Here is a 16,025-nt window from a genome sequence, read left to right on the forward strand (position 1 = left end):
CATTTTGGGCTCGTAATGTAGGTGATGGAAGCAAGCCGCTGGTATAGTTAGTTCGATTTCGAAAAAAATCAATTTTTGGTGAAAAAAATCGATAGAGGGGGGTATACCCGAATAATAAAAAATCTCAAACTTTAGAGGTCGATATCTCGGCTTCCATAAGCATTATCGGAAAAATTCCAACGGTTTTAACTTAGTTTCATCCTTCCAAATTCAATGAGATTATCCACAAGGTCATAGCTCTCATATTAACCGAAATATCGCATTTTTAGAGCCCATTTTTGGGCTCAAAAAAGGGGTCGAAAAATGACTTTTTCTGAATATTCAAAGTGCTCCCATTCCTTTAGTTCTTCTCGAATCCCGTTATAACCCGGTGTTTTCGTAATGTAGGTGATGAAAGCAAGCCGCTGGTATAGTTAGTTCGATTTCGAAAAAATTCAATTTTTGGTGAAAAAATTCGATACAGGGGGGTAGACCCGAATAATAAAAAATCTCAAACTTTAGAAGTCGATATCTCGGCTTCTATAAGCACTATTGAAAATCCAAATTATCTCAGCACTATCCAAAATCAACGAGATCATCCGCAAGGTCATAGCTCTCATATTAGCCGAAATATCGCATTTTTAGAGCCCATTTTTGGGCTCAAAAACGAGGTCGAAAAATGACCTTTTCCGAATATTCAAAGTGCTCTCATTCCCTTAGTTCTGCTCAAATTCTGTTATAACCCGATGTTTTTGTGATGTAGGTGATGGGAGCAAGCCGGTGGTATAGTTAAGTCGATTTAAAAAAAAAAATCAATTTTTGGTGAAAAAATTCGATATCGTGGGATTTTTTTTACCAAAAAATTTAACTTGTGGGGACAAGACTTATTTTATGAAATATCTCACCTCAAGGCAGTAACCTATGACCCGTTCTATTTATAATTTTTGTTAATGATCTGCCTAAGGTGATAAGTTTCTCATCATGTCTCATGTTTGCTTGATGATTTTAAGATATCTGGGTCTGTTTTATCTTTCCATGCATGTAGTCCATGCATACGGATGTAGTTTGCCATTGGTTTGATAAAAGTAAATTATATTTGAATATTAATAAGAAATAAACTTTACTAGAAAACTGCTATAATATTGCTCATAAAGAACTTCTCCGAAAACATAGTTGTAAGAAGCTGGGTGTTACTACTTTAAGTGACTTACATCTAATGGTGGGTGACCTTACATTTAATCTTCATCATTATAAACGTACTGTAAATAAAGCTTATCAGATACTTGACTTAATTATAAGAAGTGCCCATATGCTTCTATTGTATGGTCACTACAAGCAGAAACTAATATAAAAGGTTCAAACAGAACATTTTTTAGGTACCTATACATCAAAAAGCATTAAATTTATTCATATAAGATTTCATATAGAAGCATGCTTAAAAATTATAATATTGTCTATTTGGCGAAGATGATTACATATCAACTTTTTCTATTTTTTGCAGGAATTACCACTGTTCATTTATCAAAAACGATTATTTGCTTATAGTTTTAACTTCCATTACTTTCGAAAACTCAAAAAAAAACCATTTCATATAATACTCACAGATTTCTGATTACGAATGCGAATATTCTTGTACATGTTTTAAAATTCTTTTTGGCTTTATTTCAGGTAACACATACCCTTTAACTTTTAATCCTTCAGTACTATCTAAACTCATTTTCGATATGAACATTTATTTACATTGTTATGATAATAAAAGAATCGACCTATAAGACCTTAAATAAAATAATGGAAACATTGGGCCTTAGCGTCACCTAAACCTATAAGACTTATCTCTGCAATAACAATAGTATTAAACAAAGTAAATCTCGTCCTAATGACAATTTAACTTTCCTTTAAATATCTAGCTATATATATATATGTATACTTTGTTTTTAAACATTTACTTAAGAAAAAGGAGTAAACAGAGCCCACGTTTTGAGCTCTTAATCCCTCTTACGATTTATAAACCTTTTGTTGAAATTTGACGTGTATTTAATGTTAAATTGATAAAAGAGGGCGCCCACGGGTTTTTTTGGGCACTTAGCGACTTTATTAGATTGGAACTATGTAATTCGCGAGTGTGCAACAAAAAGTTTAAAAAATATATAAATTGGTGGTTTGTGTAGTGTGCGCGTGTGTCTTTTTGGATTTCAATCATGGATCATACGGGGAAGGAAATTCGGAAGCAAAATCCGAAAGAGAAGGCGAACTTTCTTAGCTTGATTACTTTTATGTAAGCCTGGGGGTTTATTAATTTTAATGGTATTTTTGAAATTCGAGTGTTTCATTCACTATAAAAAATCGTGAAGAATTCACTGCTATAGATATAAAATTTTGACTAAAAATGTGGTTTTTTTACGTTAATTTCAATGGAAAATTAAATTAAACAGACAAATTTGTCATGCTACGGGTTTGTGAACTAAAGAGGCAGTATTTGCTCTCAACATACTTGTGTCGTATCCATAGTAAGGACTTGTGTTTTTTTATATAATATTCTGAAAAATTCAGTAATATACAGATGTGGCATCTAAAATAAAAAAGTGACCACTGTTACATGACACACTCCGTATAATTATTTTATTTTAAAAAAACCAGGCAAGTGGAAATACCAATTGACGTAACTGCGCGTTTTTTTGATAATGCCCCTATTTATTTATGATGGAATTTATGCCATTTGGCTAATACACATTGTATAAATAACATATAAATTTAAAATTTTATAAAAAGTTCAAAATTTAGCTCTTCAAACAGATATTTATAGAATCTACTATTTACTTCTTTAAATCGAAACTGTGTGTGTATATTATCTCTGAAAATCATTTAGTCACTAGTTTTTGTGAAAAATATTGATTTTTTGTTTTTCTCTTCAGATATGTCACTGAATTAATGAATGTAATAAATCAAAAACTGTCAGGTGAATCTGAGAAAATTTGCCTAGAAATTTAGAAATTTTCTCCACTGGCCAACACAAACTTTGCAAAAGTTAGATATAAAAGTAAATCTATTTAATGCCTTTATCAATGGCTTATTGCACACTTAAATGGCTATAAAACTGTAACATTATACATGTTAATCGAAAACAATTTAATGCGTGAATTACAAATAAAATCAAATCTTAATTAAACTAATTCTTTAGAAACTTTACAAAACCTGCAATAATTGCATTTCGGACTGCAGCAAAACGGTTAAATATTGTAAATAAAGCAAAAAATCATGACGTATCGCTATTTTTACAGGACACTAATAAATTAAATAACTATTCCATAGCTTCAAGTCGTCATAAATTAAATAACTTAAATAACAATAAATAAAACTATTCCATAGCAACAATGGAGTCATCAGAAAAAATATTACATACTTTTAATCAAGTATTCATGAAAATTTAGGACAAAATACGTCAACAAATTGTCATAATCGTAGTCATAGATTTGGTTAATAAAATTAAAGCAAATGAGATCATATCTTAAAATCTGTCTTCTAATTAATGAATTCTAGAAGGAGTTTTCCAGAGTTCTGGAAAAAGGCATAATACTACAAACATAAGAAGCCAAAGTACGTACCCTGGAGCTGTCTCTGGTTCAGATCATAATTTATTACTAATGAAGTTCAGGCTCCGTCTAAAAAGAATCTACCAGAATCAACATGACGGAAACAGCCAAACGGCAATTTCAAGAAGAAATACAAACCAAATTGGAGGTCGAAAAACATGACATAATGAATAAACAAGACCCAGACCAAGAATGGGAAGCATTGAGAAATGTTATTAAGACGACAGCAGATCACCTTCAACTAACACATAACCCCATAAATCGGCCAAACAAACCATGGATCACACAAACGACCATAGAAACAATTAACAAATAAAAAGGAAGGGCACCCTAACGAGAGAAGACTGCGACCTGTACAAGAGATTAAATAAAAAGATACAGAGACAATGCATAAAAATAACTATATTAAAAAAATATGCAGGGATATAGAGGAACATCAACTCACCCATGACACCAAAGACTTGTATCAAAGGGAAATAACACGCAAATTCGAACCAAAGACTTTCACAATTGAAGACAAGGACGGAAAGATAGTATGGGAAGATGAAAAAGTGATCGAACGATGGAGACAATATTGTGAGGAATTATACAACGAAGAAACCAAAATAGCGATCGAACAACAGAAAGAAAACACACAATTTGAAATGGAGCCCAATAAAAAACCTAAAGCTAAACAAATCCCCAGAAACAGACGGAGTTCGTGCTCATAAAAGTACTAGGAGACCCGGGAACCAAAATCCTACATAATATATGTAATAAGATCTGGCAAAGTGGTCAATGGCCTAAAGACTGGACAACGTCTGCATTTATACCTATTCACAAAAAGGGATCCACCAAAAAATTAACGAACGATATCTCTAATCACACATGCCAACAAAATCCTGCTTCAAATAATATATAGACGATTGCAAAACTACTTAGAGAGTCAAATCCCTCTAGAACAAGCAGGCTTCGTTAAGGAAAGAGGGACTAGGGACCAAATATTCAACATCAGCCAAGTCAATACCCCATGCTCTTGTGCTTTATAGATTACAAAAAGGCTTTCGACTGTGTTCGATGGAGTAGTCTCTGGAACGTATTGAAAGAATGGGAGTCCCTCCGCATTTCATATCTCTAATAACCAACCTATATGAAAATAACAATGCCATAGTTAGTCTCGACAATAAAACATCAAACATTTTCAAAGTACATAGAGGCGTCCGTCAAGGTCTCTTCAATTCCTACGGTGAATTCATAATAAGACCAGCCCTGGAAAATTTTGAAGGAGGTGTGTCAATCAATGGTAGAAAGATATGTAATCTCAGATACGCGGACGACACTACCCTAATAACAAGAGATGAAGATGAGATGGTTACACTTATTGATCAGGTCGCTAATGAAAGCCGAGCTCTAGGCCTCGAAATAAATCTAGACAAGACCAAGTTAATGGTCATTGACAGGAATAACACCATACAGTTAAGAAATCTGCAAAATAGAATTGAAGTAGTAGATGAATTCATCTACTTACTGTGAAACAGAAATAAGAAGGCGGATAGCATTAGCGAGGACAGCAATGTCAAACTTATCCAAGATATGGAAAGACAGATCCATAACCAGAAACACGAAAAGAGCCCTGGTAAACACCCTAGTGTTTTCGATATTTTCTTATGGTTCTGAATCCTGGACAAATAAAGTCGAGCGACAGGCACCGAATAGATGCTTTTGAAATGTGGTGCTGGCGGAGGATGCTTCGCATACCCTGGACTGCACACCGGACCAATGTGTCGATATTAAACGAATTAGAATCACCGATCGATCGTCCTCCAGCTGCCGACGCCGCATTCTGGGTTACTTCGGACACATCACCAGGAGAGACCAAGACAATCTAGAAAAACTGATCGTGCAGGGCAAAGTAGAAGGTAAAAGATCAAGAGGAAGATCCCCATCACGCGGTGGATAGACCAAATTAAAGAAATCACAGGGCAAGCCTTGCAGACAAATATAAGAGTAGCAGAAGATCGACAATCGACTCATCAATGTTCATAGACACGACGTCACAACTCTTCAGGAATGAAGATATGACTAAAAGAAGAAGAAGCCAAAGTAAGACGTGAGACCAATAAGCATACATATATCAACAGTCATAACAAAAGTACTCGAATTTCTTTTTATATAATCATATAATTAAATTGGTCGAAACATATAAATTGATTCCAAATTGCCAGACTGAAAAAAACTTTAGCACAGCTACCTGTCTTATTAAAATTAGAGATTATATTAAAAGAAATGGAGAAAATAAAAATTTGGCATGTCGTATAATGCTTGACTACCGTAAAGCCTTTCATACCTTGCTGTCCAATTCCATTAACTCTCTTTCGAAGTTATTTGCAGAATCGATATTGCTGTGTGGTTATTAAAAATGAGCATAATATAATAAAATCTAATTTCACTGAAATAAAAGTGTACCTCAAGGCTCAATACCATCACTACTTTTTTTTTCAATATATGCCGCGGATATGAAAAAATCTTTTAATTTTTCAGGCATTACGCTATATGCTGATAACTCAAAACTTATTTTTACTTCTAAATTTTAATAAGATTCAACAGTCGGAATAATTCCATTCACTCACAAGAACATAGTTTCAAAATTAATGGCTCAAAATCTCATGTTTTTCATTCACATTCTCAATTAAAAGAAGTATAAACATAAAGATTGGAGACGAGCTAGTACTGGTTTCCAAATAAGTCAAAAACTTATGAATTTTAGTGCATAGTTAAAATTTAAAAAATTACCAATAGCCTATTTAAAATTAAAAAATATCTCGCATCTAAAACGAAGTCTTCTTCTGAAGTTAAATATTTGCTTCATCAATCTTTCATTATTTCTTTATTTGAATATAGTAGTGTCGTTTACTCAGAGAGAGTCCATTTCTAATGAATATTATAAGAAACTGCTATACTCGTGCATAAGGTTTCCCTACTAAATAGCTTACAGAAAAAAATCATGTAACACCTTATTTTAAGGAAATCCATATCCTGGTCTAATCTAATCTCGAGACATTAAAGTTTTCGCTATTTCAGAACCTCCACGTTGATTATTAATTCTTCTATCCATAAATAAAATGTTTCCTTAATTGAAGGGTGGAAAAGCTAGAAAGCCTAAGTGCCGAAAACATAATTTTACAGGAGAGCGTGTTTTAATTTGTGGTACTTAGGTCGCCTAGCTTTGACGTGCTGAGAAGGTTTTAAATTGGAGGGCCTAAGTACCGTGTTATTATTATTGGGTATTTTAAACAACGGATTGTGAACAAAACTAAAAAACTTTATTTCTCGAAAATTTTAGTTAAAAAATAACATTCTGTATTAATACAAATAAAAGAACCAAAACTTAAAATAAATGAACAAATTAAACTAGTTTGGAAGACATCTGTAGAATTCCTTATATTCTTCTTTACCAAGATACGGTACCATCTCCAATAAATTTTTCCTTTTATCTTGGTTTATTACTACTCCTTTAGGTTTTTTCAGGAATGTTGCTTCTTTTAAGTGTTAAAATGTCTTTCCTTTTTTAAATATTTTAATTTTATACCAGTTTTCGCATGTGCCATTTGACGTTTTCATTTCAATATATCCTTCCCGTAAAAGACTGTCAGAAATTCTAATTCCTGTGGCTTTAGAAATGTTCATATTTTTGCTATTTACAAGTGTATCAGTTGTTTGCTGAATTTCAAAAAAGTGCCCGACTGAATCCATATCTATGACTTCAAATGGGTTATGGTATCTCGCCGTTTTTACAATATCGTGTAATTCTGAGGGGATAAAAGCTTTTGAATTTCGTTTTCTTTTCTCTATTACAGCGAAATCTCGATCACAGCTGAGAAAGCTGTGTCCACTGATAAGAAATTTGTGAAATTTGTGAACAAGCCAAATTAGCAAAAACAGCATCATGCGATTTTTATTCTGGCCAGTACAGTTATCTGACCAGATGATTAACCGTTCCTTGTAGCAGAAAGTATTAGGTTCGTTGAGTACTGTAAGAAGATAGGAGGCAATTTCGTCACCACCTCTGGAAGCTGTGGCCTCATTAGTAGGCCTTATTAATATTGCTAATGTGTACTGCCAAGTTATAACACGAAAGCTGTCTTTTATAAAACATGTCACTATGGGTTAATGTTGGAACGAACATAACCTGTTGCAAGTCTATAGAAATGACAGTAAACTGACTAGATGGCAAGGTTGAATTAGAAACATCATTATGTATATCTGCAAGAGCAGCTTTGTATTTGCTATGATGCAAAGCTAATTTCGTTTTGGCCTTAGAACTTTCGGAGTTATTCAAATTAATAGAACATGCCAAAAAATCGCACGTCTTGCATGTGTCGGTCCTTGGTCGATGAAACGACAGATTGGGGAACTTTGTCTTAAATATTCGACTATAATATTTGTATGTAACCACGGAATTTGGATATTTATCTTTGAATGCATGAAAAAGCCGGTTGATGTTAAGATCCGGACTAAGGTACTTTTTAGAAGACTGACTTCTTCCATAATGACTCTCCTCTGCCGGAATTGAGTTATATGATTTATAACAGATAACTCATCCCTTTCAGTAAACTTTAGGTTTTTTACTTCCCTTTTTTCTTTAAAGATGTATTCCCCATTTTGCTTTCTTAAAACAAGATTGTGTACTCTCTTGTCGGACAAAGCGAATGTGTTACAAAATGTTTTTTTACATACGTGAAGTAATTTTCCTGCTTTATCTGGAATCTGGTAATAAACTGAACATTGCCTTCGACTCGCAGCTGGCGTGTCATAGTGGCCATGACGCCTTCTTTGAATTTCGGCTATTTGTATGATTCCCATTAGGTAGGTTCCTTGGTTTTTTTCATCAAGTGAATAGAAATCTTGGTGAAGCTTTAACCTTTGTTCAAAGGAAAGCACGCGACAACTGTACTTGCATTTACAAGTTACCTACAAAAAAACAACCTTAAGTATCCAATGAAATGTATTAATCAATTATTTTAGGATCATTTAAATCAACAAAAACAATACTAATGTCAAAACTAGGTAGGTACCTAATACAAAGAATTGGTAATTTGGTCAATAAAAGTAAGCCATTTAAAGTTAACTAAAAAGTTTTTGTGCGAATTACTCTCTTATAAACAAAAATGCTCAATCATTTTATACCAAAAGCATCTACACCATGATGTAACTACCTATAAAGTTAAGAGGCGTGGTTTTTAACCAAGCAACATGCTGGTCGTGAAACGTTATTGATATTTCCGCATTAAATTATTATTGGAAGCAATTCGACATAACCATAAACTTATCATTTCCGCTGGCAATGATTTTGCAGGCCGCAATCTGCCACTTTTAGTTGGATATTCCTTTCCACTGACTCTTCTTTTATTCCTGTCATTTTTCTTATTTATTTTAACCTCCATTTGCACGTTTTCTTCCATGGCAATAAAAATTTAACGCAAACACGTTCGAAGCAGAAGGTAAACTGACAAATAAATAATAAGGAACAATGCGACAGGCGCCGCTGTTGGCACTTAGGCCCACAAGCTCGACCTGCCTTTCTGGAGATAGGTCCTACGTTTATGTCATGCGTGTTTACTGGCGCTTTCAATGGTTATATGGACTTAGGTCGCTTATAGGACATCCATCCCAGTAAATAGGTCTGTTTTTTGCAAAAATGTTAATACTAAAATTTTTGGCACTTAGGCTCTCTAGCTTTTCCACCCTTCAATTTCTCTTTTTTTCGCAGATATACGCGTAAGCTCTTCCGAAAAGCCCTTAAAGAAGACCTAGAAGAAGACGATCTCTACGACGTCCTCAAAACCCTAAACTCCGACAAATGCGGCAACAAAATCGAAACCAGATGGAAAAACGAACATATAAAAGAAGAACCCTCGTTTATACGTCTGGTCTTGGCGAGATTTGGCCTGAAATACGCGTTTATCGGACTAATACTTTTGTCCCATAAGCTATTTATGATGTAAGCATTAAAAAATAATAATAAATATTCTTTTTACAGTAAATTTTCAGCGGAATGGAACCCTATGCGATGAGCAGCCTAATCGCGTGCTTCAAATCCAAAGACACGTGTACACCCAATGAGACTTACCTGTACGGAGCAGTTGTCGTAGCAATAAACCTATTTAACTGCTTTTTTTGGCATAATTATATAATTTACGTGCAAACTTTCGCGATAAAAATACGAACATCCTTTTGCTCCCTGTTGTACAGGAAAGCCCTAAAACTCACCCCATCTGCCATGAATGAAATTAGCTTGGGCAATATTGTTACTTTGATCACGAAAGACGTTCATTGCTTTGAAGCATCTATATGGATCTTCAATGACATGTGGATCGGAATCGTTTCTTCTGTTTTTATTGTGTATTTATTGATCGCGAAAATGGGATGGATTTCGTTGATCGGGGTGACATTTTTGTTCACTGTGATACCTATACAAAGTAAGTGATTTTTCTTCAATAACTGATTAACGGAATCAGATTGTTATTATTGTAACTTATGTTCATTAAAGTCTTTTTCAGTTTCCCTTGGTAAATGGATAACGAGCTTAAGGTTGAAAGTTGGCAAAAAGACAGACCAAAGGCTGCAAATTACTCAGGAAATCTTATCATCGATAAAGATCATAAAGCTCTATACTTGGGAGAAGTTCTTCAATGAGCAAGTGAATGAAAGCAGGAAGTAAGTATTTATTTTTTCCAAATTATTTGCTTAATAATTTGTGGGTTCTTTGTCATATTACAAAGCATAAATCAGCCCAATCAGACCAAAATTCTTTGCTCCACAGATGAGTATGCTTTAAACTCATAAGAGCTAGTACTCAAAAAATTTAGAGAGAATATTAGACTTAAAAAAGTTAGTGTATGATTGAATTCATTCTTCATGTCCTCATTCGTCAACATCTTCTTTCTCATGTTTCAACGCCTTAAGGCCAAAAGATGTTGATAGTAACTCAACTGTTTTAAAGAATATTTTAATTACTTAAAGGCAGTTGAGTGAATTTCATCATCTGATGAAAAGAAAAGAGAGGAATAGGCTTGAACTCAACTGACTGAAATATTATATTATTTATTGCCAGACACTTGAATTTCATTATCTCACGTAAAATAACAAGATGAAGAAGCTTGAACTCAATTGCCTGAAAGAGTTTTTATTTATTTACAGGTAGTTGAGTGAATTTCATCATCTCATGAAAAAAAAAGGAATATGCTTGAAACCAGTTGCCTAGAAGAGTATTTTATTTACTTCCAGGCAGTTGAGTGAATTTCAACATCTCGCGAAAAGTACAAAGGCGAATAAGTTGCAACTCAACTGCCTGGAACAATATATTAATTACTTCCAAATAATTGTCTGAATTTAATCATTTACCAGAAAGTCAAGATAATAATGGAATGCAGCTCAGTTGCCTATAATGTTTTTTATTTCGTTCAAAAAATTAGGTGTAAATTTACCTCTGAAGAAACCCAATAGGATGGATTAATGAATTCTTGATGGCAAATCTGACATCGTCATGATATTTATCTCTATCGAAAGTTGATCTTCTGTACACGGATTTCCGAAGGCACTTAATCGGATTCAACGCCACCATACTATTAAATAAAATATTTTTCTTTCTTTAAAAAACTCTTTCTCAAGAGCTCTATTTTTCACTACCAACGTGATACAGGATGCTCATGACCCTCCTGTGACTGACTGTTGTCCCTAACACATAACTTCTTTTTTCCAGACAAGAAATCAACGTAATGCGAATCGGTTTCTACCTAAAAACAGTGATCGTAGTACTGGGAATAGTAGCAACGAAAATAGGCTTCTACGTCCTAATAGTTACATACCTCTGGATGGGCTACATTCCAGACGCCAAGCTCATTTTCTACATCTCAAACCTATTCAATAATCTAAGGTACCTGCTAGGAGTCTCCATTCCAATAGGAATGGGTCGTGCCGCTGAGTTAGTGGCTGCCATACTGAGGATTAACCGGGTGCTAAGAGCTGAGGAGCTCCATAGAGACAACGCTCATGACCAACCTACCGCTGCACCAAAACTAATATTAAATAATGCTACTGTGGCTATAAATAAGCGAATAGCTTTACAAAAAGTGTCGCTCTCCATTGACTCAGGGTTGCATATTGTGACTGGTTGTGTTGGTTCTGGAAAGAGCTCCTTACTTAAGGCGTTGCTTCAAGATTATCCTCTGGAAAGTGGAACAGTAAGTACTTATGGGAGGATTTCTTATGCTTCACAGGACCCTTGGTTGTTTCCCTCTTCTATCAAACAAAACATCTTGTTTGGACAAGCTTATGACGAGCAAAGGTACCAAGAAGTTATTAAGGTGTGCGCATTGGCTTATGATTTAAATATGTTGGAAAATGGTGATCAAACTATTGTTGCTGATAACGGGATTAACTTAAGCAAAGGTCAACAAGCCCGAGTGAACTTGGCCAGAGCAGTTTATAAGGAGAGTGAGATTTATCTCTTGGATGACTCACTAACGGCCTTGGATGCACATGTCCAAGACCACATATACAACGAATGCATCAAAAAGTTTCTTAAAAATAAAATAGTAATCCTGGTTACTCAGACGGTGCATCATATACTAGACGCAGATAATGTCATTTTAATGGAAAATGCAAAAATTCGATCGATTGGCAAACCCACGGAGATTTCTATGGAGGAACTTTCCCAGCTGGTGGGTGAAAATGACGAAATGGAAAAGGAGGTGCTGGAAGCAGACTCTGAACTAGCTGTAAAGAAGAGAAAAAAAAAATCCATCGCAGATGTTAAAGATGACAGCGATAATGACGAAACTGAGGAACTGCTTGAAACCGAACAAGAAAAAGCCAAGAAGGTTTATAAAGAACAAACGAAAAAAGGTGACGTCAGTTTTAAGATTTATGGAAAGTATTTGAAATTCGGAGGAGGCGTTTGCTTTTTCTTGTCCATTGTGTTTATGTTTTTCGCTGCTCAAGGAAGCGAGACTGCTTCTGATAAGTTTATTGCCATGTGGTAAGTTCAACAATCTTCTCATTACTTGGCATAAGAGTTTCATTTTTACAGGGTAGACGCTCAACAGAAAGAAATTGACTTGATGGTGGCCAATCAGACAGACACACCGATATTCAAAGAGGCTGTAGAGCAAAAAGACCTGTACATTAAACTGTACTCAGTAACCATAGGGTTATCCATGGTGTTCGTGTTAACTAGGTCATACATGCTGTTTGATTTTTGTAGACGTGCATCCATAAAATTGCATAAGGTCATGTCCATGACGGTTATTAATGCGGTCATGTCGTTCTTCGATACACATTTTATTGGGAACGTTCTTAACAGATTTTCTCAGGATCTGATTAATATTGATGAGTTTTTGCCATATACCATTTCGGAATGTTTTCGGGTAAGTAAAATGTTAATTTTATTTTTAGTTTCGATTTTATTATAGCTTACGTTGGTTGGTTGCTTAAGTTTATATAAACTTGGTTTGCGCAAAACGTAGGAGTGTAGGTCTTGAAAGATGACTGAGTTCCTCACGTACCAGGGAGCCTTTGCAACTATGCGTAGAGCCATGTTTTGTATCTCTTAGATGTCGGCTTAGGTAGAGAGGTGTAGGAAAGTATTGAACGTCTTGTAGATCCTGAAGAAACTGAGAGGAGGGTAGAGAATGCGAAGTTGACCTTTGGCTATGTTAGTTTGAGCTACAGTATTGGGGAGCCATTTGAGAAGGTGGTCGAAGATAAGTCCTAGGTACATGAATTGGCAAAAATCAGGTTTTCCATCGGAGTTGGGGAGGCGAGGTGGATCTACTATGTTTAGAAGAAATGGTCTTTCGTGGATTCACTAGAAGCCGCCATTGGTCCTTTCAAAGCCTGGATGTGGTGGTTTTGGAGTCGTGCTTTGATTTAATGTGTCCTGCCATAGCAGTAAGGAGTATCTCGATAAACCAATTGTTTTGCTATTTACCTCTCCATCTAGCTTTCATTCTTAGAAAGGATGTGTCATCAACGTACTGTATACTGTGTGAGTAGGTGAATAAGTCGCTCATGTAGATATTACATAGGAAAGGGCAGAGGGAAAACTTTGGGAGAATCTGGCTTGGAGTGGATTGGTAGCCATCTGCTGAGACCCGAATCTTCAGTTGGCGAGGAAGATAGTTAGAAAGAAGACCATCCAGAACAGGTGTCGGGTTGGGTTGGGAGATAGATCAATTTATGTTACCATATCTCGTCGAAGGCCTCACTAAGATCCAGAAAGACTGCCCCAGTGGTTTGGTAGACGTGGAGTGATTCTTCGTGAAGCAACTGACTGTTGAAGACAGCATTAATTGTTTGGTCCACAGTGGATAGTTGCTAAAGGATGATACACTATACGAAAGAAAGCTTGAGAGCTTTGCAGTTTGTAGTGGCTTTAATAAAGTTTCGATGGTTTTGGTAGTAAGTTAGACTATAAGTTCCGGTTGTTGGGTTTAATACCTATGGAAGATGTTAAAGGCATTAAGTAAAGGCAAAATGTATGAACCTTTTATGTCAAATATTAAATGTATCTAAAGCGTCTTAAAAATCAACAAATACATTTTTATTAAATAACTCCATAATTATTACTAATAAGTTATAAAATGTATTATTAAATCTCCTTTTTTAGGTCACAGTTCAAATACTCGGCGTCGTAATAAATATATCTCTAATAAACTGGCGATTTTTAATTCCAGCCGTAGTATTTTTCACCCTAACCTTCGTTATAAGGAAGCTTTATATGCCGACGGGTCGAAGTTTAAAACGTCTGGAAGCGGCAAGTGAGTAAACAGTAATTAACGGTTTATCCTAAAAGAGTTAATACCACTAAGTGCGTTAAATAAAAATGTATTTATTTATAGCTCGAAGTCCTTTGGTGGGTCATCTAAATGCTTCCCTGGAAGGGCTCACCACCATAAGGGCCTACAAAGCAGAAGATATTTTAAAGCAGGAGTTCGATAGGCATCAGGATTTGTATACTTCCGCCCATTTTATGCTTACGTGTACATCAAGGGCTTTTGGATTTTCTCTGGACTTTTTGTGCTTCATTTTAATCTCCATGGTTGTATCCAGATTCTTGTTTTTTGAAACTGGTAAGTTACTCAATTGGATTTTTGGCTAATAACCAAACTTAGGGCTAAGGTTTAAAAAATGTTCTACTAAAAAGCTGCTCTTAATGAAAGAGAGCAAGTTTGTTGTTTCCAAATTGAATGTCCTGAGGATGTTCAAGTAACTTAATTTTATCTAGATCCTAGACCTATTTTCAACAACGATAAAGGATACTTATTGGTTTATATGCTATTGATCATGATTTTGCGCGCTTTTTCATTGTAACAACTCACCCTTATTGCAATACTGTATATTAGCAATCAGAGACCTGATATGCCTATATTCCTTCACTTTGGATAATACATTTTAAACTGATCTCTTTGTTCAATTTCTTTCCAGATACAAGTGCCGGCAATGTCGGGTTAGTCCTAACGCAGATCTTCATGTTGGCTGGTAGTGTCCAATGGGGCGTACGTAACTGGGCAGATCTGGAAAACTACATGACGTCAGTGGAACGTGCTATGGAGTACACGGAACTAAAACAAGAATCTAAACGAGGCACGAGGATAGACAACTGGCCCACCGAGGGTCACATCAAATATGAAAATGTCAGCCTGTCCTATGGAAAAGAAGTCGTTTTAAAAGATTTACACTTCGAAGTGCAACCGGGTCAAAAAATTGGTATTTGTGGACGTACTGGGGCTGGAAAGTCTTCGATTATCAGTACGTTATTCAGGCTTTATGAGGTGCAGGGAACTATACTGATAGACGGGGTTAATATTAAACATGTAACCATTGATTTCTTAAGGCAAAGTGTGGCCATTATTCCTCAAGATCCAGTGCTGTTTACTGGAACTGTGAGGAGCAATATTGACCCCTATCGCCTTTACAGTGATGAAGAAATATGGCGACTTTTGGAAAAGGTGCATCTTAAAGAAAGCATCCATACGTTGGATATGCCCATAAATGAAAATGCACCGGCTTTAAGCTCTGGACAGAGGCAGCTGGTATGCCTGGCCAGGGCGATCATACGTAGAAACAAAATCGTAGTTTTAGATGAAGCTACTGCTAATATGGATCCGAAAACTGATGCCATGCTACACGACGCTATTAAAGAAAATTTTACTGGATGCACTATATTTTCTATAGCGCATAGATTGCACACCATTCTGGATTCGGATAAGATAATGGTACTGGATAGGGGTATGATCAAGGAGTTTGATACTCCTGGGAAATTATTGGCGGATAAAAATGGCATGTTTTATAAGATGGTCGAACAAGCTGGACTAACAGAGCATTTAAAAAGTTGATTTAAGAAATTTTAAACTTAAACGTTGATCTCTACTAGTCATTCATTGTTAGGTTAATACAATTTATTTTGATTCTTTT

At 35.4% G+C, this 16,025-nt stretch overlaps 1 protein-coding gene across 1 annotated transcript; it reads left to right on the top strand.

Moving 5' to 3' along the window:
* Positions 1-2,020: 2,020 nt before the first annotated feature.
* LOC126743641 (probable multidrug resistance-associated protein lethal(2)03659) lies at positions 2,021-16,024 on the top strand. The gene is made up of 9 exons (XM_050450826.1): positions 2,021-2,254; positions 9,319-9,549; positions 9,600-10,027; positions 10,109-10,265; positions 11,311-12,588; positions 12,640-12,976; positions 14,218-14,368; positions 14,450-14,680; positions 15,036-16,024. Exons 1-9 carry the CDS (start codon positions 2,178-2,180, stop codon positions 15,944-15,946), a joined length of 3,801 nt encoding a protein of 1,266 aa, XP_050306783.1. The 5' UTR covers positions 2,021-2,177; the 3' UTR covers positions 15,947-16,024.
* Position 16,025: the final 1 nt, after the last annotated feature.

The sequence above is a fragment of the Anthonomus grandis genome, chromosome 13, assembly GCF_022605725.1.
Source record: "Anthonomus grandis grandis chromosome 13, icAntGran1.3, whole genome shotgun sequence".
NCBI classification, from domain to species: domain Eukaryota; kingdom Metazoa; phylum Arthropoda; class Insecta; order Coleoptera; family Curculionidae; genus Anthonomus; species Anthonomus grandis.

Bases quoted from the DNA above. Each gene is read 5' to 3' on its own strand.
- LOC126743641 (XM_050450826.1), top strand. From the start codon at position 2,178: ATGGATCATACGGGGAAGGAAATTCGGAAGCAAAATCCGAAAGAGAAG. The intron at 12,589-12,639 runs GTAAGTTCAACA...TCATTTTTACAG, and splicing joins GATAAGTTTATTGCCATGTG to GGTAGACGCTCAACAGAAAG. The intron at 12,977-14,217 runs GTAAGTAAAATG...CTCCTTTTTTAG, and splicing joins CCATTTCGGAATGTTTTCGG to GTCACAGTTCAAATACTCGG.